At 38.2% G+C, this 22,568-nt stretch overlaps 1 protein-coding gene across 5 annotated transcripts in view; it reads right to left on the bottom strand.

Annotated features, from left to right (window-relative positions):
- Positions 1-22,568, bottom strand: part of stag2b (STAG2 cohesin complex component b) — a 175,923-nt gene that overhangs the window by 13,950 nt on the left and 139,405 nt on the right. For all 5 annotated transcript variants that reach the window (XM_072270837.1, XM_072270835.1, XM_072270833.1 and 2 more), the window contains 7 exons: positions 20,357-20,449; positions 16,799-16,973; positions 12,534-12,673; positions 11,992-12,093; positions 10,995-11,143; positions 9,238-9,366; positions 8,882-9,084 (listed from right to left, as the gene is read on the bottom strand). In XM_072270837.1, coding sequence (XP_072126938.1) covers positions 8,882-9,084; positions 9,238-9,366; positions 10,995-11,143; positions 11,992-12,093; positions 12,534-12,673; positions 16,799-16,973; positions 20,357-20,449 — 991 coding nt within the window. The remainder of the gene's footprint in view (positions 1-8,881; positions 9,085-9,237; positions 9,367-10,994; positions 11,144-11,991; positions 12,094-12,533; positions 12,674-16,798; positions 16,974-20,356; positions 20,450-22,568) is intronic.

The following is a 22,568-nucleotide window of genomic DNA, read 5'->3' on the forward strand; positions in this document are numbered from 1 at the left end:
ATGAAATGGTCGAAGGTGATTCCATCTTTTGCTGGACAGACAGATGTTTTCACAACTGCCATAAGTCCTGCATAGTGCATTGCCTCTCTGGTTTTAGGTAACATTAATCAGTGAGAAAATAATGGGAACAAACTAATAATACGATCTATCAGTAACGACTTAGCTGGATAAAGAGACGTTTTGAGTAAGGAGAGAATTAAAGCAGCAACTCAAAAGGAAATAATTTCCAAAATTAATCCCTGGGATATGAGCTGCTGAGTATGGAGAATGGGAGGATAGTAGAGAAGAAGGCCTTTAAATTCCAGGGGCATTTATGGTGAAGGTGAAACCAGTGCTGATGTGATGGATTACATCTCAATGGAGCTGTAACTAATATCTTCATGGGTTGATGTACTAGGAAGGATCTGAGAAGATGGGTGCCTAGATAAAGTACTGAAAAGGAAAAAAATTAAGATGTACGAAGGATTAGGAGAGATAACAAGAATTAGAAGAAATCAGGCTTTAGGTGGGATTAGAGAGAATACAGAAGGATTAAAGTCGATATAAAATGAATGTTCAGATACATGTTTGGAGAACTGCATATGCAATTGGCCGAGTGAATGAAAGTTATGGCAATAATACAGACTTGTAAAATAAACAGGTCGGGATTCATGACCAAATATGCCTAAATACAAGATGCTGAGAAGTTTGAGACACAGGAAAAGGTGACATGTCATTGAGATAGCAAGAACTGTTGAGAAAGTGGTTAAAAAGGCATGCAAGGTTCTGTCTGTACTTTAAAAAGAGAGAAAAAAACAAGAAAGAACTGTTATAAAAACAGTGATTTAGCTAGACACTACAGAAAATATGAGAAGGCTTAAGAAAAAGTATAGAAATCATTCTTGGGACAAGAGATTACTAACATGTCGGAATGCAGACATTGGTATTGTTCCTCTTAGAACAGTGGTAATTGAGAAGTATTTGATAAAGCCCTTAAAAATCAAAGACTCCGGACAGATAGAAAGAAATTATTCCTTGCAGCAGAAAGCTCAAGAATAAGACATGATCGGCAAAAGAATTAGAAGTGATACAATGGAAAACTAATAAAGTAACCACTGAGCGAATATTCATACAGCAAGTGATATTCAAAGGGGAGTTGAATAAACAAAGATGTATTGAGAGGATGAGGGGATTGGACTAGGAGGATTTCTCTTGTAGAGCTGGTGTGGAACTAATGGGCAAAAATGGTGATCTATGCAGTGACCTTCCTGTGACTCTCCTAACTGATTTAACACTGAGCACAAGTAAGGTTCTGGAAAGCAGTCTGGCTACTGCCACAATCTGCGCACAGACCAGGAGATAACACTTTCATATTTATGATATCGAAGAAGTGCATATTTTGCACCATTGCCAGAGTTTTAAAATAATAGTTCACAGTGAGTCTGGACAAATGAACAATGGAGGTGACGATATATGATGGTATCCTGCAAGTAACAAGCAATAAAGGAAACATCAACCATTTCCTGCTAGGGATGTTGAGATATGAAATAGGTAAATGGCAGGAATTCTGAATTCATATAAAATGTTTTCCGAAGTCCAGTACCATGCTTTCCTAACAAAAATTTACTTTGCAGTTAAAGTATAATCAATAACTTTCTTTTCTATTTGATACCATTTCCACCCCTCACTGTAAGAAACCAGTTTCTCTTTGCACCAATCATATTTATGATAAAACTACTCTGCAAAGCACATTACATGTTGCAATTAAGAACAATCACCTCACCTCTATGTCGTATTTGCCTTATCACAGAATTTTTTAGAACAACCTCATTGGCATTTTCATCATTGTTATATGAAATGCAAATTTAATAGAAGATTCTTAAATTCCAATAATGAACATAAGAACATAAGTAGAAGCAGGAGTAGGCTACCTGGCCCGTCGAGCCTGCTCTACCATTTAATAAGATCATGGCTAATCTGGCTCATGAGATGAGGTAGACTCATCTCCACCTACCTGCCTTTTATCCATAACCCTTAATTCCCCAACTAGGCAAAAAATCTATACAACCTTGTCTTAAATATATTTACTGTGATAGCCGCCACTGCTTCATTGGGCAGAGAATTCCAGAGTTACCACTCTCTGGGAAAAGCAGTTCCTCCTCCTCTCCAACCAGAATCTACTCCCCTGAATCTTGAGGTTATATCTCCTAGTTCTAGTCTCACCTACCAGTGGAAACAACCTTCCTGCCTTTATCTTATCTATCCCTTTCATAATTTTATATGTTTCTATAAGATTTCCTCTTATTTTTCTGAATTCTAGCAAGTACAGTCCCAGGCAACTCAATCTCTTCAATCTAACCCACTCATCTCTGGAATCAACCTGGTGAACCTGCTGCACAGCCTCCAAAGCCAGTACATCCTTCCTCAAGTAAGTAGATCAGAATTGCACGCAGTACCCCAGATGCGGCCTCACTAGTACAGTTGCAGCATAATCTCCCCGCTCTTAACTTCTATCCCTCTAGCAATGAAGGCCAACATTCCATTTGCCTTCTTGATAGTCTGCTGCACCTGCAAACCAACCTTTTGTGATTCATGCAGAAGTACTCCCAAGTCCCTCTGCATAGCATGCTGCAATTTTTTACTATTTAAATAATATGATCTTCCACTTTTCCTTCCAAAGTGGATGACCTCACATTTACCAATATTATACACCATCTGCCAGACCCTTGCACATTCACTTAAAGCTATTACTTCTCTTCAGACTCTCCATATCTTCTGCATAATTTGCTTTTCCCCTCAATTTAGTGTTGTCAGCAAACTTACACTACATGCTTCCAGATTGTTCATGAAGCTTCTTTAAATGTATAATAATGTATTATCACAGTAAATGTAGACTAGAAACATTTTTTTAAATGCTAAAATGGGTGATAGAATAATAAGTAAGGAATGGTAGTAGTAATAAAAGGAAAGTAGATACTTAGAAGGAAATAAGGTTAACAGGAGACAATTAAAACCATGCAAACAAGGTAGTCCAAGAAGACAAATCAATAAGACTCACCAAAAACAATGCTTCTAACTGAAAAAAGCATATTATATTCACAGACATAGGGGACAAAGTGCATTTTCACAAGTATAATACTGGAGAAATTTACTAATTATGCTGGGGGGAGCCGATGGTGAGAGAGAATGGAGCAAATCACTCTGCACCGTTGGTTTCACTCATTCTGGGTGTTTCATCTAACCTTGAACCCTGGACAGCTTTGATCTTCACTGCATCACCTCTTTATCTCTACCTTCCCTCCCCATCCCTTTTGTTCGCGCTCTCTCTACAGCACTTCACTGGGATGTTCCACAACCCATTGGATGACGCAGCAGCATAGCGGTTAGCATAGCACTTTACAGCACCAATATTACAATTAGGGTTCAATTTCCACCACTGGCCAGAAGGTCTTTGTACATTCTTTGTGACTGCATATTTTCCTCCAGAATCCCCTCAAGGGGACCAATATTCTTGCGGGCACGTTTATTGGAGTCGTTGGGAGTGGTTTAAACTAATATGGCAGAGGGATGGGAACCAGTATGATAGAACTGAGGATGAGCCAGCAGGTCCACAAGTAGATGATGGGTGTAACACAAATGTAAGGAAGGACAAGTCAATGACTGAGGATTGGGTACAAATGCAGACAGAGCCAAGAGTTAAATTGTACCACAGAGGCAAAATTCAAAAGGGTGAAGAATGCAGGATTGAAGGTGCTGTACTCAAATGAGCATAGCATTCAGAATAAGATGGATGGCACAATTAGAGACTGGTTGGTATGATGGTGTGGGCATTACTGAGTCATAGTTGAAAGAAGGCCATAGTTGGGAACTTAACATCAAGGGATATACTTTGTATCAAAAGGACAGGCAGGAAGGCATAGATGGTGATGCGGCTCTGTAGGTAACAGATGGAATTACATCTTTAGAAAGAGGTAACATAGGGTCAGAGAATATTGAAATCTTGTGGATGGAGTTAAGAAATTGCAAGGGTAAAAGAAACATTATGGGAATCATATATAGGCCTCCAAATAGTAGTCAAGAAAGTCATCACCCTGACACAGTGGTACCTAGAAAACAACCTCTCCCTCAACATCACAAAAACAAAGGAGCTGGTTGTGGACTACAGGAGGAACGGAGAGAGGCTCACCCCTATGGACATCAATGGATCTGGGGTTGAGAGGGTGAACAGCTTTAAGCTCCTCAGCATAAACATCACTGAGGATATAACGTGGTCTGTACTAACAATGCCTCTTTCACTTCAGACAGCTGAAGAAGTTTGATATAGCCCCCAAATTCTAAGAACTTTCTAGAGGGGCACGATTGAGAGCATCCTGACTGGTTGCACCACTGCCTGGTATGGGAACTGTACTTCCCTCAATCGAAGGACTCTGCAGAGAGTGGTGCGGACAGCCCAGCGGATCTGTAGATGTGAACTTCCCACTATTCAGGACATTTACAAAGACAGGTGTGTAAAAAAAGCCCGAAGGATCATTAGAGACCTGAGTCACCCCAATAACAAACTGTTCCAGCTGCTACCATCCGGGAAACAGTTCTGCAGCATAAAAGCCAGGACCAACAGGCTCCAGGACAGTTTCTTCCACCAGGCCATCAGACTGCTTAATTCATGCTGACACAATATGTATTTCTATGTTACATTGACTATCCTGTTTTACATAATATTATAAATTACTATAATTGCACATTTGAATGGAGACGTAACGTAAAGAATTTTACTCATTTATATGAAGGATGTAAGTAATAAAGCCAATTGAATTCAATTCAATTCAAAAGATTTGAATTCAAAACCCCTGTTTCCATCCAGGGGGTCAGTGTGGACATGGTGGAGGATTACAAATACCTGGGGATACGAACTGACAATAAACTGGACTGGTCAAAGAACACTGAGGCTGTCTCCAAGAAGGGTCAGAGCCGTTTCTATTTCCTGAGGAGACTGAGGTCCTTTAACATCTGCCGGACGATGCTGAGGATGTTCTATGAGTCTGTGGTGGCTATCATGTTTGCTGTTGTGTGCTGGGGCAGCAGGCTGAAGGTAGCAGACACCAACAGAATCAACAAACTCATTCGTAAGGCCAGTGATGTTGTGGGGTTGGAACTGGACTCTCTGATGGTGGTGTCTGAAAAGGGGATGCTGTCCAAGTTGCATGCCATCTTGGACAATGTCTCCCATCCACTACATAATGTACTGGGTGGGCACAGGAGTACATTCAGCCAGAGACTCATTCCACCGAGATGCAACACAGAGCGTCATAGGAAGTCATTCCTGCCTGTGGCCATCAAACTTTACGACTCCTCCCTTGGAGGGTCAGACACCCTGAGTCAACAGGCTGGTCCTGGACTTATTTCATAATTTCCTGGCATAATTTACATATTACTATTTAACTATTTATGGTTTTATTACTATTTATTATTTATGGTGCAACTGTAACAAAAACCAATTTCCCCCAGGATCAATAAAGAATGACTATGACTATTGACTAAGATGAAATACGAGGACAAACTAGACAATAAGATAAAGCAGGATACCAGAAGTTTTTTTTAGTTATACAAAGAGTAAGAGGAAGGTGAAAGTTGATATTGGACCTCTGGAAAATGATGCTGGTGAGGTAGTAATGGGGGACAAAGAAATGGCAGATGAACTTAATGGGCACTTTGCATGTGTCTTACACTATGGAAAACACTAGTAGTGTGCCATAGGTCTGTGAGTGTCAGGGTGTGCCACTGCTATTCCGAAGGGAAAAATGCTAAGCAAACTCAAAGGTCTCCTAAGGTGGGTAAGTCACCTGGACCAGATGGACATCTCAGAGTCCTGAGAGAGGTTGCTGAAGAGATAATGGATACATTGGTCATGATATTTTAAGAATCACTTGATTCTGGCATGGTCCTGGAGATCAGAAAGATTGCAAATATCACTCTGCTCTTTAAGAAGGGAGGAAGGCAAAATTATAGCCCAGTTAGCCGAGCCTCAGTAGTTGGGAAAGTGTTGGAATCCATTATTTAGAATGAGCCCTTAAGAGCAAGATTTCCAGATAGCTAATTTACAGATAGTCTGTGGTAAAGAAGGCAAGCGCAATGTTGACATTTATTTCAAGAGGAATATAATATAAAAGGAAGGCTTTATAATGCTGAGGTCATACTTGGAGTATCATCAACAGTTCTGAGCCCCATATCTCAGAAGGGACGTGTTGTCATTGGAGAAAATCCGGAGGAGGTTCACATGGATGATTCCGGGAATGAAGGGGTTGACATATGAGGAGCGTTTGGCAGCTTCGGGCAGGTACTCTCTGAAATTTAGAAAAATGTGGGAGAATCTCATTGAAACCTACCAAATGTTCGTAGGACTAGATAGGGTGGATGTGGAGAGGATGTTTCCTGGGGTTGGGGTATCCAGAATAAGATGGAACAGCCTCAAAATTGCAGGGTGACCTTTTAGAATGGATTTAAGGAGGGTTTTTTTTTTAGTCAGAGAGTAGTGAATCTGTGGAACGCTCTGCCGCAGGCTGCGGTGGAGGTCAGGTCTATGGATATATTTAAGGTGGAAGTTGATAGCTTCCTGATTGGTCAGGGCATCAAAGGATATGGTGAAAAGGCAGGTGTATGGGGTTAAGTGGGATTGGGATCAGCCATGATGGAATGGCGGCGCAGATTCAATGGGCTGAATGGCTTAATTCTGCTCCTATGTCTTATGGTGCTCCGGTTTCCTCCAACATCCCAAAAGATGTAGAGGTCATAGTTAGTAAATTGTAAGCACGCAACCTCAGTGACACTAAAGGGCTGCCCCTGCAAGTCATCAGACTGTATTGGTCGTTAACACAAAAAACTTATTTCCATTACATTTTTGATGTACATGTGACAAGTAAAGCAAATATCTCTCTCTCTCTCTCCAATCTCTTTCCTCCTACCCATAAAATTCACAGTTCTTTTACATAGAAACATAGAAAACTTACAGCACAATACAGGACCTTCAGCCCACAATGCTGTGCCAAACAAGTACCTACTTTAGAAATTACCTAGGGTTATCAACAGCCCTCTATTTTTCTAAGCTCCAAGTACCTATCCAGAAGCCTCTTAAAAGACCCTATTGTATCCACCTCCACTATCGTCGCCGGCACCCATTCCACGCAATCACCACCCTGCATAAAAAAACTTACCCCTGACGTCTCCTCTGTACCTACTTCCAAGCACCTTAAAACTGTGCTCTCCCATGTTAGCCATTTCAGCCCTAGGAAAAAGCCTATGACCACCCACACAATCAATGCCTCTCATCATCTTACATACCTCCATTAGGTCACCTCTCATCCTCCGCTGTTTCAAGGGGAAAAAGCTGAGTTCATTCAACCTATTCTCATAAGGTATGCTCCCCAATCCAGGCAATATCCTTGTAAATCTCCTCTGCACCCTTTCTATAGTTCCCACATCCTTCCTGTAGTGAGGTGACCAGAAATGAGCACAGTACTCCAAGTGGGGTCCAACCAGGGTCCTATATAACCGTAATATTACCTCTTGGCTCTTAAACTCAATCTCATGGTTGGTGAAGGCCAATGCACTGCATGCCTTCTTAACCAGAGTCAACCTGCGTAACATCTTTGAGTGTCCTATGGACTCGGACCCCAAGATCCCTCTGATCCTCCACACTGCCAGGAGTCTTACCATTAACACTATACTCTGCCATCATATTTGACCTACCAAAATGAACCACCTCACACTTACCTGGGTTGAACTCCATCTGCCACTTCTCAGCCCAGTTTTGCATCCTATCAATGTCCCACTGTAACCTCTGACAGCTCTTTACACTATCCACAACACCCCCAACCTTTGTGTCATTAGCAAATTTACTAACCCATCCCTCCACTTCCTCATCCAGGTCATTTATAAAAATCGCAGTAGCTTGCTGCAGACTAAATGGCTACCATGAAGATATGCCTGGAAGCAGCATTTCAAAGTGAGACACTTGAGGCAAAAAAAATACCCATGGTACATTTTCCAGATTTTATGGAAGTGTTCTTTGATCTTCATGTGTATTAGACAAGTTCACTTCCCTCCTGCTGATTTCCTATTACTTCAATTACTTAAGATGATGCTGCTGAAACTGCGACTGATGACATTCACTTTGAAAACATACTACAGCAATCCTCCCATATTTGGGCATAGGTTGCTCAGTCTCAGAATTTTGAGAAAGAGATGTGGATAACAACTGCAGAATTGCCTGTGCTATAGGGAGCCAGGTGGGGTGAGGCTTGTATTCCTAAAGAATGGTGTCTATCATGATTTTCCACAAAGTAAACCACATCATTTGCACCTGCATCAAGAAATAAGAGTTGAAAAAATATTTATTGTATATATTTCCTACTTAAATTCTGTGAAAGTGAATTTTGTTCTCCATCTCAAATTTTTTTTCAGGTAGTTATTTGCGAATTTTCTAAGAATGAATTTGCAATACCCAATCAGCCATAACACAAGGCTGATTGTAATGCCAATCTATGACACAACTAATCTGAATATGGAGAAGCCCATGTAAGTAGTTCTTGGAACAAATTCGCTCAAACATCATAGCTGCAGGGAAGGGAAACTTTGAAGTTTTGCACCCTTCCGAATACAGAAAAATACTTTGAAGGCACAATGGAAGACCAGGGACAGTAGTTTGTGGAATTTGCAATGTAACACCTGCACCACCCATCATGGTGAAAGCAGACAGAACACTTAATTGTAATTTTCATTTGAAGTTTTTCTTAATGCTAACATGCATGTTTAGCGTGTTAATTTGCTTTTATGTTAATTGAATATGATGAAATAGATAAATTGATAACCCTAGGTTGATGAAAGGATAGCCTTGTTAATTAATTACCTTCAGGTAATTTTCGTTTTCCTGTGGCTGGTTTTGTTTTCTTGCTTCTCACAGAGGAACCTTTGCTGCTAATTCCGCTGACAACAGACATTGTATCATCATCACCAGTCAATAAAGAGTTTCTGTAAGATATCAGAGGAAGCCACACATCTTCCCTTTGCAACGTTATTTGGTCACTCATAAACTTTTCCAAGTAAAGGTAGCTGAAATCAGAAAAAAAATCAATAGTTAAGTGAAACAGGTACACGACATTGTATAATAACTAAAGTTAATCATAGTTAAAACAAACCTGCACTTAATTTTATAGCCTGTTATTCAATTAGTACTATTTTAAAACATCTAGCTCCTGTACTTACAGTGTTCTCTTGTCCTGTCTGAGGAGCTTAGAAGAGAACTCACTAAGGATATCCAGGAAAGCTAAATTCGCAGCAGGATAACCTTCTCCATTTACATTGGGCTCCTTGAACGCAAAGTCAATGCCATCTCTGCAAATTCAATGACAAACAGTTCTAAGTAAAATATAACCAAGGCACTCCCAAGGTATCATATCCCAAATAGAATATAAATGTGATGGAAGGTTAAAGTAATGTGCTCGAAAAACAGGAAGAAGTCACACATTTCAGCTAATATGCTTAACTTATGGGCAGTAAAGAAAATTACAACAAAATCTAAACAATTATCCTTAACTACTTTAAAATTTATATACACACACAGGTTGTGAAGAAGGGTCATCAATCTGAAACAGTGATTGTGAAATTAAACTGAAGGATCTCCTGCTTGAAACTTGTTTCTTTCTCCACAGAATTACCAGATCTAGTGAGTTTAGCATCTCTTTTTTCTTTCATTGAGAAATGTGCAGCCAGGTGCCTACTTCTACCATGCTGTTACTAGACTACTGAATGGTTCTCTAGTACAATATGATGCAGACCTGACTTCACAATCTACCTTATGTTGTTGCATGTTATTGTTTATGTGCACTACTTTTTATTGACAATAGGATTATTGACTGGAGGAGGAAACCAGAGGACAATGAGCCAGTTCTCATTAGGGAATCAGAGGTGGAAAGAGCCAGCAACTTTAGATCCCTCGGCATTATCATTTCAGAGGATCTGTCCTCAGTCCAGCATGCCTCTACTTTCTTAGAAGTTTGCAAAGATTTGCTATGTCATCTAAAACTCTGACAAACTTCTGTAGATCCACAGTGGAGAGTACTTTCACTATTCACTGAAAGCAGCACCCATCATCAAGGACCAGCACCATCCAGGCCTTGCTCTCTTCTCAATGCTGCCATCAGGAAGGAGGCACAGCAGCCCCATGTCCCACACCACCAGGAACAGGAACATGTTATTATCCCCTCAACCATCAGACTCTTGAACCAGAGGGAATAACTTCGCTCAACCCAACATTGAAGATTCCACAACCTATGCACTTATCTTTAAGGAATTTACAACTCATGTTCTCAATATTTATTGCTTATTTAGTTATTATTTTCTTTTGTCATTGCAGTTTGTTGTCTTTTGCACATTGGCTGGTTGTTTATCTCTGTCGTGTGCGGTTTTTCATTGATTTTATCGTGTTCCATTATATTTACTGTGAATGCTCATGAAAAAAATGAATCTCAGGGTAGCATACGGTGACATGTACTTTGATAATACACTTACTTTGAATTTTGAACTCTGTAGTTGTTATATTTCATTCTGCATTCTGGTATTGTTTTACATTATTCACGATGAACATATGCACTTGTTCAGTGCATCTCAGTATATGTGACAATAATGAATCAATTCAACACCTTCAGTATAAACATATGGGATAACTGGGTTGCAAGTGAATTTTGATGTGATAGGTAAAGACCTAAAAGGCTACCACACTGACAGCATTCAAGCACGTCCTTTCAGGTGCAATAAATCTCTACGGCCTTTGGTGTAATTTAGAATGTAAGCTCCTACGTTTTACATAAAAATTTTAATATGGTGCAACATAATACAAAAACCTGTTGCTTCCTAACAGCTTAAGTTTCCTAGTCCTCACGCATTTTGTTAACTTCATCCATAACTCCAGAAACTAAGCTCCCCAGAAAGGAAATGTAATTTCAATCACAAGAAAAACTTACTTGTGCAGCATTGCTACAGCTTCTCTGGTTTTCAGCTGATCCAACCCAAATGTTAGTGAGAAACGACGAGCAAGTTCCTTAACACCACTAAAACCAGGACTTGTTCGATCAAAATTGAGTCCAACGTCCTGATCCAATTCACTAAACAACTGTAAATAATTTTTTTTAAATCATGGGTAAAAACAGAACTTTACAAAGGAATAGTATAAAAATTCTGAAAAGATGTATTATATTGCAAAACAGAACCAAGAATGAGATCATTACAAGTTCAATTCCTCAACAAAGCAATTCATTCTACCCAAAAATTACAATTTATCCAACTTATTCCCTACACTTTGCTTGTTCTGGCTGGAATAGTGCATGCAAAATATAATCCATCAGCATTGAATGGAAATGCAAACATGAATAAGATTTTGAAATAGCTCTTGCACTAAAAACCAGGAAAATGTAGACATACAGGTAAGATACAAATACACAATTTATCTTTCCACAGTAGTCCTTACTTTTTTTTTTTACAATGTTACTCCTCATTAAATAACAGAACATATGGAAAATAATGAAACATGCACAAAACCATTCACTAACACAGTTAGTAAAAACACTGCCTCATAGTACCAAAGAACAGGTTGAATGTGGTTTCAGATGTCAACTGGGTGGAATTTGCAACTGTGGCCATGGGGGTTTCCTTTAAGAGTTCAGTTTCTTCCAAGATCCTAAGCATGTAAATTAATTAGCAGTCTAAATTGCCCCAGGAGTGTAAATGAGTGGTAGAATCCAGGGATGTTATAGGAATTGATCCATTTCTGTGCCATTTCTCTTTACATGGGCAAATATCAAAAATGCATTTGGGAAAACCTTCACCACTTAAAGTGTTATTCTTCAGTCAGCATTCAAACTACTGATAAAGCAAGAATACTACCTTTACAATACTGAGTGTATTTTTTTAAATTTTTATACTTCAACTTGATAACTCTTCTAATGAGATGTAAACTCTTACCTGCTGTAGGCTAAGTATAAGGGTCTTTGCACACTGAATTTTGTCAGTTTGTCTGCACTTGCTCATAGTTTCTTTGATGATATCACCATAATCATTGTAATACTAAAGAAAAATGATTTTAGGTAATATTATGTATTCATTATTGGACAATAATAAAGTAATGTGCATTTTATATAGAATTTACAAATTCCAACAAATATTCACTGAATAGGACCTAACAATATTACAAATGTTTATTTTAGTAGGCATTTATTGTTCTGTAAGAAATGTTAACAAAGAGCAAATAGCAATAAAATATCCTTACTAGTAAACCAATGCAGGATTACATTAAACAGTTAGAACCCAGATACTCCGTGTGATGTTTCAAGCTTGATATTTCTAAGCATGTGATACTCATCTGACTTTTCCCAAAAACAAGTACTTGCACCATCCTGAATTCCCTTACTACATCAAAATAAAAGTTTTCACTTTCCTTTAAACTTCAGTTGAATGCAACTTTTCACATTAGTTCAATTTCAGAAAATGACGTTGAAAATATTTACCTTCATGTACTGCTTAAAAATATCTGCAGCTGTATTCATGTCCACCACATTATATACAATTAATTTACAGAAAGCTGCAAGGAGGTTTCTCCTTTTATGTAAAGCTTCAATTTTACCAGCTTCATCATCTTGATGTCCATCTACAAAACAGATTAACAAAGATTAGTAGTGAAGAAACTGGAAGTCAAAAATGGTTAACTTTTATGGATTGTTCAAACATCCTAGAAGGGCAGGTAAGTCTCCAAATACTGTTGCTAATAATCCAGTACTACAGTAAAACTCATCATTGAAAATATTCCACCAAAGCCGCAAGCAGTTCATCTCTGCTTGCAGCCGTCAAGCCACTTACTAACAAGAATATATATCCTGCTCAGTAATATCACCACTTGTCTGATACATGTTGCTCACTTCCCTGATACATTTCAGTCAGCAGTGACTTACATCCATCATCAGGATAAAGAACAAGCACCCCTTTACTCTCCCCACCCCAAATTCTACTCAAATGTACAACAGCAAGTATTCACAGAACACCCTTTTTAAACTGACATTCAATAATGGTATGAAACAAAATCTGTCATATTCACCAAGGTGGATTTTAGAGCTGATGCTTGCCACAATCAAATTGGCACAACTGCATTCCCTGTTCAATGGATACCAGTCATTACTGGAAGTAAATGGGAGAAAAGAAATTTTGCAAGGGAAAGGCATAAGTCACTGCCATGCTTCGGGAGAAGTTGGGCCAATCTATGGCGTGGAGTAAAAATTTATACTTCTGCACAGGCTCTACGCCGTAGCCTACGCTGTTGTGAGCATTTATACTTGTGCATTGGTGTGTTTGCGTCGCTCTGCAATTCACCGCCAAAACGCTAGTTGGCAGTGGGGTTTCTATGCCATTGTGTTAAGTTTCTTCGTGCTGAGTTTCTTTGTGTACTTCAAACAATGGCGACTGAAACTGAGTGCATCATGTTGGAGTTGGAGCTAATAAATGCTGAACAAGTTACTTTTATTGAAATTACTGCAACACAGAAAAGAGAGAAGACGTGGGAGGAGACGGTGTGTACGACCATTGAACAGATTGAGGCAGAAGGAGGGTGAACTTTCAGTGCTTGTCCGGCCACTGAGAAACATGGACGAGGAAATGCATTTCAAATATTTTCGGATGTCGGCAGGTAGATTTGACGATTTGACGAGAAGAAGCAACCGGAAATGCGATGCTACCAAGTGGACCAATCACAGTTGTTGTGGTCTGTGTCGCCACGATGTGTAGTTACATTTTTGGAGAGGTGCGCGTCAGGCTACGGCGTTGGGTATGTGGCTACGCCGCACTTAAGATGTAGATTTGACAACAGAAGTATCAATTGGCCTTAAGTGAGGAGTTGATGATTAAGGCATGAAAAAATAAAGAAACAACTTAAAACTGTAGGAAAACAAAATGGAACAAGTGGCAAGATAGTAAAGAGAGCAAATTTACAATGAGAGCAAGTCAAAATGAAAAGCTTGCATGAGAAGCGGCATTTCTTGTAGAGCTGATTGCAGCAGTAGAAGCAGTAGAAGCAGTAATATGGTTGATAGTTACATTAGTAAGAGAAGCAGCCTGTAAAAGGGATAAATAATAAGTCTACACTTTGGGTACACAATGAAAAGTTGTTCAAAATGATGGATAATCAGAAACAAGATGATCATGAGTGAACACTACAACTATAAATAGTTATCAACAAAATCAAATTATCTCATTTGTCATCTTCCAATGAATTCCCTCTTGATCTCATGTTAACAGTTTTTACCTACTCCCAAATTCAGGCCCTTCAACTTCTTACACCGTTTCCCCTGATGTCAGGTGTGGTCTAGATTATTCTCCCCTAATAATCTTCTTATCATTTTTCTTCCACAACCCTCATCCTTCTCCTAATCAAAGCCCACATGTAATTTGCTCTGAAATGTTAACCTTACCCAGATGTTCATCATGTATGTGTGTGTGTGTGTAAAAAAATATATATATAAATATATATAAAAATATATATAAAAATAAAAAAAATGGGTTCTTGCGCAGAACAGAAAGTAAATTGCTGGAAATACCAAAAAGTTCTGGCAGAATCTACAAAGCAAAACTGGCTAATTTTACATCAGTAATCTTTCAATTTTGGAAGCTTATCTGTGTGATGCAAAAATTAACCCCAATTTTCCCTGAGTAATTCACTGACACCTTCTAACAGACACCACTCGGTAGTGATCAGAAGCTGGAACCTTGGTTGGCATTCTTCTTCTGGAACTCTGGATTAGACTTTACTACTCTTAACCAAGGAAAATAGCTGAGTACACATTTCACTGCTGCACTCATATTGCTTAGATATCTATCCTGTGCCTTCTGAATTGCTCCCAACCCTAGCCATTGCTGCTCTGCTGTATCCTCTAGAGTATCCCCTTCCAATCAACTTTGGCCAGCTCCTCTCCCATGCCTCTGTAATTCCTTTTACTCCATTGTTGCACTGATACATCTGATTTAGCTTCACCTTCTCAAATTGCAGGGTGAATTCTATCACATTATGATTACCTTAAGCTCTCTAATCAATTCCTGCTCATTGCACAACATCCAATCCAGAATAGCTGATGCCCTAGTGGACTCAACCACAAGCTGCTCTAAAATGCCATCTTGTAGGCATTGTAATAATTTCCCCTTCAACAAATGGCATCTTGAAATACCCTTAGTTTCAAAATAATTATGGTGAAGGATGGGTCTGATCCTCCAGTTGAGATTCCAAATTGGAGAAAAGCCAATTTTGAAGGTAGCAGATACCATCAAAGGATCTGACAACTGTGGATTGGGACAGGTTGTTTTTCTGGCAAAAATGTGCATGGTAAGTGGGAGCCTTCAAAAGTGAAATTGTGAGACTAAAGTTTGTATGTTCCTGTCAGAATAAAAGGCAAAGATAACAGGTTTATGGAACCTTGGTTTTCATGAGATATTGAGGCCCTGATTAAGACAAAAGTGGTGTAGAGGAGGTATAAGTGTAGAGGGGAAGAAACCAATGAGGAAATTGAGTACAAGAAATGCAAGAGAACACTTCAGGAGGAAATGAGGGCTAAAAGAAGGCATGAGGTTGCTCTAGCAGACAAACACGGTGAAGGAGAATCTCAAAGGCTTCTACAGACATATAGGGCTGAAATAGATTAGGGATTTCTTAAATTGATTTTTTGATCTGTATTTACTTGGGAGACAGATACAGATTCGAGAGAAGTAACGCAAAACAGCATGAACCGTATACAGCTTTCAGAGGAGGAGGTGTTTGCTGTCTTGAGAAAAATTAGGTGAACACATCCCTGGGGCCTGACGAGCCAGAGAGTGGTAGTAGATGGTTACCCCTCTGATTGGAGGACTACGACTATTGCAGGGTTTGGCGCTGAGTCAGTTGTTGTATATGATCTATACCTGGTTGATAATAGATCAGCAAATTTGTGAATGATACCTACATTGGGGTTGTAGTGGACAGCAAAGAACACTATCAAAGCTTGCAGAGGAATCTTAACCCGATGGAAAAACAGGCTGAATAATAGCAAGTGGAATTTATTGCAGACAAATGTGAGGTGTTGCACTTTGGAAGACAATCCGGGGTAGAACTTGCATGATGAGAAGTAGGGCACTGAGAGGTTTGGCAGAAAAGAGGGGTCTGGAAATATAGACTCAAATACAGACGTTGAAGTTGCGTAAGACGTTAGTGAGGCCTAATCTGGAGGATTGAGTGGAATTTTGGTCACCTACCTTCAGAAAAGCTGACAATAAGATTGAAAAAATGCAGAGAAAACTTACAAGGATGTTGCCAGGACTTGACAACCTCAGTTGCAGGGAAAGGTCGAATAGGTTAGAACTTTATTCCCTAGGGCATAGGAGAATGAGAGGCAATTTGATAGAGGTATACAAAACTATAAAGGTTATAGATAGGGTAAATGCAAACAAGCTTTTCCCACCGAGGCTTGGTGAGTAGAGCTAGAGGTTATGGGTTAAGGGTGAAAGGCGACATGAGGGGAAACTTCTGTACCCAACGAGTGGCGAGAGTGTGGAACGAGCTGTCAGCAGGAGTGGTGGATACAGGTTCAATTTCAATACTTAAGAGAAGCTCAGATAGGTTCATGGATGGGAAGGGTATGGAGTGCTAGGTTCAGGCACAGGTTGATGGGACAGATTAATTCGGCACAGATTAAATGCGTCAATGGGCCTGTTTTTGTGTTGTAGTGTTCTATGCCTCTAGGAGAGAAACGACATCACTCACCTGTACTATGGCCTTCTTCATCCTGGTCAATAAATACATGGTCCAAGATAAAGCTGAGCAACTCTGACTGCAGACATGAATCTGGAGTGTATACCAGAGGTTCCAGAACTTCACGTCCACCTGTCGTAATCTGGTGACTAAAAATCATCAGAATGTCACACAAGATAGTGAAAGCCTACAAAACAAAATAGAAATGATTACTGAATATTACTGAGCCTACAGTGAAAGGAGTGCCATTTACTAATTAAGTGCACATTTTAATGAGTTTTATAAGAAGGAGTAAACTTTACAGATATGTTAATTAAATTTTCTGAAGTAATATTCAAGTGTCTTCCTATTTCAGGTAAATTATCCCACACAATGTAAGCCTAGTTTAATCAGGCACCTGTACAGTATTTCTAAATCCTGTTCTATGAATGCATATTTGTCTAACTTAATGGCACTGAACCAATGCAAGATGTATGGAAAAACCAAAGTGGCAGAATTCCACAGAAAGCAAAAAGAAAAGCATGAACCCATAAACACTAATTTATTTTTCTTTTTGTTTGCATTATTTAATTATTTTATAATTTATACTAGTTTTGTAATTTTATGTCTTTACGTTGTACTGGAGCTGCGAAATAACAAATCTCACATCACATGAGACAGTGATAATAAAGCTAATTCTGATTCTACTGCAATTATCACAGGGTGAAAAAGCAGTGACCTACAAGTTATTTAATATTGTTAGACTCTAAAAATAGTTCATTACTTTTGACAATTCTGCAAGACATGGGGATGCCATTCTATCTCTTGTGTGTATTATATTTTTCTGACGACTCTCTGTTGTGCTCACTTTGAGCTTGTCTGCTTTAAGTTTTAATTGACACAGGTCTGTACCCCTTGTGTTACAGGGGGTTTCTTCTTTAACAACAGGCCATAACTTGATGTTTTGTAATGCAAAGCCAAGTCATCTGCGCATGCATCAAGAAACACAATTGAAAAAAGCGTTGATTATTTCCTTTCTTTTTATACAGAATCTGTAATCGCATATTTTACTCTGTATCTCAAATTTTTGGGTACTGACTTTTTGAATTCTGTAAATGGTAAATTTCCATAATATGGAAATACATGCCTGTACTCTTGTGCCTTAAATCATTTTATATTTAAAAAGTGTCATGGCTTCCAATATTTTGCAGTCTTTTGCTATACATCACAGAGTATTTTGACATTTATCCTTCTGAACTCTCACAGCTAACAAAATTATACATTTGAATGCCATTCCTTTATTCTCCAAAGACGAAAGTCAGGTCACTATGTAGACATCTACTCCTCGTCTTTCTTGATTGAATAATGTTAGCAAATCCAAAGAAACTTCATCTTAAGCGTAACTCCCATTAAGCAAGCAATTACAGTTCTAAAGTCAATTATATTTCCTTCTCACTGTCTGGAAAAGATGTTTTGTCATCTGCATCTCCTCAGAAAATAACTTAAATAGGAGAAGCAGCGGGTATAGAGTTCCTGTGCCTGCTCCCCTGTCCAATAAAATGTGCATGTTCTGATCTCAGCTCCACTTTCTTGCTTGTTGACACACTTTCTCTGTAGAAATTATCTACATTAACAATCAGCACTTTCTATGATTCCATCTCCAGTTTTAACAAGACATTACTACTTTGTACTCCAAGCTTTCTAAAGTGCAGGGAAACATTCAAATTGCATTTATAATTATAAAATACTAACATTTTTGATTCACATTTGAAGATATCCAGATATGTGTAGCAGCGTTCCACAATATTCAGATTTCCACCTCTTATATTGCACCTACCAACTTTCTGTCCACTTATTTAATATCTCTATAACCATTTTCAGGTCCTTTGTATCAACCTAGAACATGTAAGCCACATATATAGTATTACCAAACTTAACTACACTGTTCTCCCATCTAACTCGGCAAAACGGGTGTTCCACAGGATTGGAGTGCTTGACTATGTACAGTACATGTATACAAAAGAATGTTTAACTGACCAGTGGGATAGATTTGCCAGCTGCTGGGATGGTGGTGGGAGGGGGGGGAGGGGAGGGGGCGGATGGTCTGTAGGCATCTTCTGCCACGTGGGACTTGGTTCATGAATGGTTGAGTTAAACGTTCTAGTTTAACATGTTGTCCCATGTTTTTATTTTTTAAAATATATTGCCAGACAATCACATTTACAGCTTACTGGGTTACGATTAGTACTCCGGCTTGGAAACCTGTCATAACCTAGTGAGACCTGTACGCGAAAATGCAGAGTTGAGGCCTCAGCACTGCTCCCTATGTCATCACACTACTTCCTGAATGTCATCCATGCTAATTATCTGCCATGTCATGAATATTAATATGGTAAAGTTTTATGTGGCACTCCACCAAATTCCTTTTGGAAATATAAGTACACTGATTTCCTTTATCCATTCTGCTCCTTGCACTGTCAAAAAACTAATAAACTTCCAAATAGAAACGTTTCATATAACTGTCAAATGCTCAAAATATCAGATGATTATGTCATTAACCATTACTCCAACATTTCTCCATGACACATTAGTTCAACTCGCCTATAGATTCCGTCTTTTTGTTTTCAATTTTTCTTAGGTACAGCAGTTTCTCAATCAGCTGGGATATTTTCAGAATTGAGGGAAAACCACAACCTTGTTCATTTGCTTAAAGATTGCAAGTTTTAAGCTATGACTTCCAGCTAGGGGACTTTTCTCCCTTCGTGCAATAGTTTTGCTAAGAGGTTTTCTTTAGTGAGCTTAAAGTTCCCTCTTCCTTTTGCTGCTGGATTTTCAACTATTATTGGAATGTTTTTAATCCATCTAAGAGTAGCAAATATTTACTCAGAGCTTTTGTTCCTACATCATTAAAAACATTAGTAGAATTACTATGATTAACATGAGTTACAACCTCTTGGCATCCAAGCAATAAGCTAAATTCAAACCCTTCTATTTTCTATTAATCAATAAAAATGCATTTTTTGTTGGTTGACAAGCTTCTGTGTTTTCAGAAAGTTACATTTTTTAAGAAAATATATTTTTTAAGTATCAGAAACTTGCACATACATATAAGCCTACAAAATTCTAAATATGTCCTATTCCATATTACTATCCAAAAAGTAATGTTATTTAAATATACATTAACTTTGAAGTTATTGTAAAAATATAACTATCAACTGTTAGATAGCATAGCATTTATAAAAGAACTTGTATGGAGCCTAAGAAGGCAATTGTGATTTCTGAAGAGGGTGAATGCATTTGCAGGTGATTAGATCATGGAGCTCTTAGTTGATAACAAGTTTCTTGTCTGTGATCACAAAAGTAGCTCAATTACAAAAATTGCAACTGTAAATTTTTTTTATTCCACAGATTATATGAAATACTTAAACAAAGGTTAAACTGACCAAACTACTCCAATTACAAACCAACTGGCAATTTGCCCGAAACAGTGATTAACAACACAAAGTTGTGCTGTAAATCACTGTTCTGGCAAATTATCAATTAAATAGATGAAAATAGTTACTTTCATGTTTAAGATGCAGTTCCTGTTACCTGTTCTTTAACAGCTGTATTAACATTGGTCAGGTACCGTTGACAGATCTGACAAAATGCTCGCATTTGTTTTCGTAGCGTTATTAATTGCTCCTGAAAAGAAAATGTATCAGTTATCAATATCAACAATAGTATCTTTAAAGCAACAAATTTTCACAGCAAATTTTTTCAGTCTTGATAACAACGTACATTTCAAATTTTCCTGGTTCACATGGAGAAACATACATAAATAATTAAAAATTCTTTAAAGAATTGAGTCAAAATGCACAATTAAAATATAAATCACTTTTTAGAAGCTTTTTGTATGACGCATGGCTCCGGGGGTGAAGACCTAATGGGGTTCCCCCGCCCCCACTTTTTCTTGCGTAGTAGGGTTTTTTTATTATCACCAAAAATTTTTCAATCTTTAAAATAATGTTTTCTTTTCTTGAGACATTGTAAGTGTTGCTTACTTCGATGTACTTGTGTTAATTTCGGATAATAATAATAAAGATTTGAAAAGGAAAAAAAAAAATCACTTAAAAATGTACACAACTAATTTTAAAGCATTAAAAAATCTCAATTTTTATGTACCTTCTCAGTATCTTACTGAGTTGCCTCGCTAAACTTGTGCAAGACTGATTGCCGCACAGATTCAGCAGTCAGGTTCCCAGCTATAAAACTACGGAATCCTGCATTTTCATGCTGTAGTTCCAGCACTGGACCACTGCCAGAGATGTGCCAACATAATCCAACCAATTAATGTGATTTATATATTCGTTCAAGAACTCAAAATATGCAGGGGTAAATATCACCAGGCTGGCACAGAACTGCTGCCAGCTTCTCATAAATTTTGACAAAACGATGAGATACTATCACTGTGGTATTCAACTACTTTGTTATGATATTCTGTATTTAAACCATAAATCTATTTCATGTATTGATGGATGAAGAACCCACTATATATTTATGTAAACATCTATTATTTTATTTTTATCTTATTGAGATACAATGAACACGCTGCCCAGCAATCCCGATTTAATTGATCAATGAACCTACCAACCAGTACGTCTTTGGACCGTAGGAGACTGGAGCACCCAGAGGAAACCCACACAGTTACAGGGACAATGTGTAAACTCATTAGAGGCAGTGGCAGGAATTGAACCTCGTTTGCCTGTACTACAAAGTGTTGTGCTAACCACTATGCTATTGTGCCGCCCCAATTTTGTTTAATTTTTCCTCTACTTGCCCTTTCTAAAATTAATTGCCTTGAATATTTTTATTAGATCATCTTTTAAGATCAAAACCATTTTTTCCTCATAACTCTTTAGCACCACGAAGCAGCATTTTTTTGCTTCCCTGCACTGCCAAAAACATCCAGAATTCTCTAATATCTTTCTAACCTGAACTGAGTAAGGAGATCAATAACCACACTGACCCAAATGCTGTATACTCCAGTTCTTTGAAAAACATCACCCCATAAATACAAGTTACCATGACTAATTCTAAACTGGTTATATAAAAAAGTTGTAGCTGTCAAATTACTGGGTAACTAGTCTGTAACACCTCAAAGATCAGCAAATTAAATTAAAATTCATCAAAAAATTGATAGTTAAATATTTGCCTATTTATTCAATTTGAAAGGAGTGAGTTTGAGATTTTAGTCATTCCTATTCCACAATAAAATTTGCTGGTTAAAACCAGCATGATGAAGCAAAGTACTTGTTCTTTCCTGCTGGACTAAGTCCATTCATGCATCATGAGTATCCTCTCCAATTGCTAGCTGACAAATGACCAGAATACATTCTCAGTCCATGTAAAAAATTTTAAAATATTTTTAGATGAGTAATTTGTTTCTGAAGTTTCCTTCAAGGAAATGTGATGATTAACTTGAAGATAATAAATTCTAAAATTAATCAGCCAAACTTGTTTGGCTGAAACAGAAGCAATTTGTAGCTGGTATCAGACATTCGAAATTTTAAAAAAAATTACAAGAAATACTCAGCAACTGATGCAGCATCAATGGAGTGAGAAGCAGCTATTTTCAACTCTTGTAACAGGTCATAACCTAAAATATTTGACTGTTTTATTTACCACAGATACACCCAACTGAATAGTATTCCCCAAAAGCTCTCTATTATTCAACCCCGGTGAAGAGTTCTTTATATCACATGGGTTAGGCTGGAATGCAAAACTACAAAATCAACTGAACATTCTGGAGTGGCAACTGAAA

This window comes from Mobula birostris, chromosome 10 (assembly GCF_030028105.1).
Source record: "Mobula birostris isolate sMobBir1 chromosome 10, sMobBir1.hap1, whole genome shotgun sequence".
NCBI classification, from domain to species: domain Eukaryota; kingdom Metazoa; phylum Chordata; class Chondrichthyes; order Myliobatiformes; family Myliobatidae; genus Mobula; species Mobula birostris.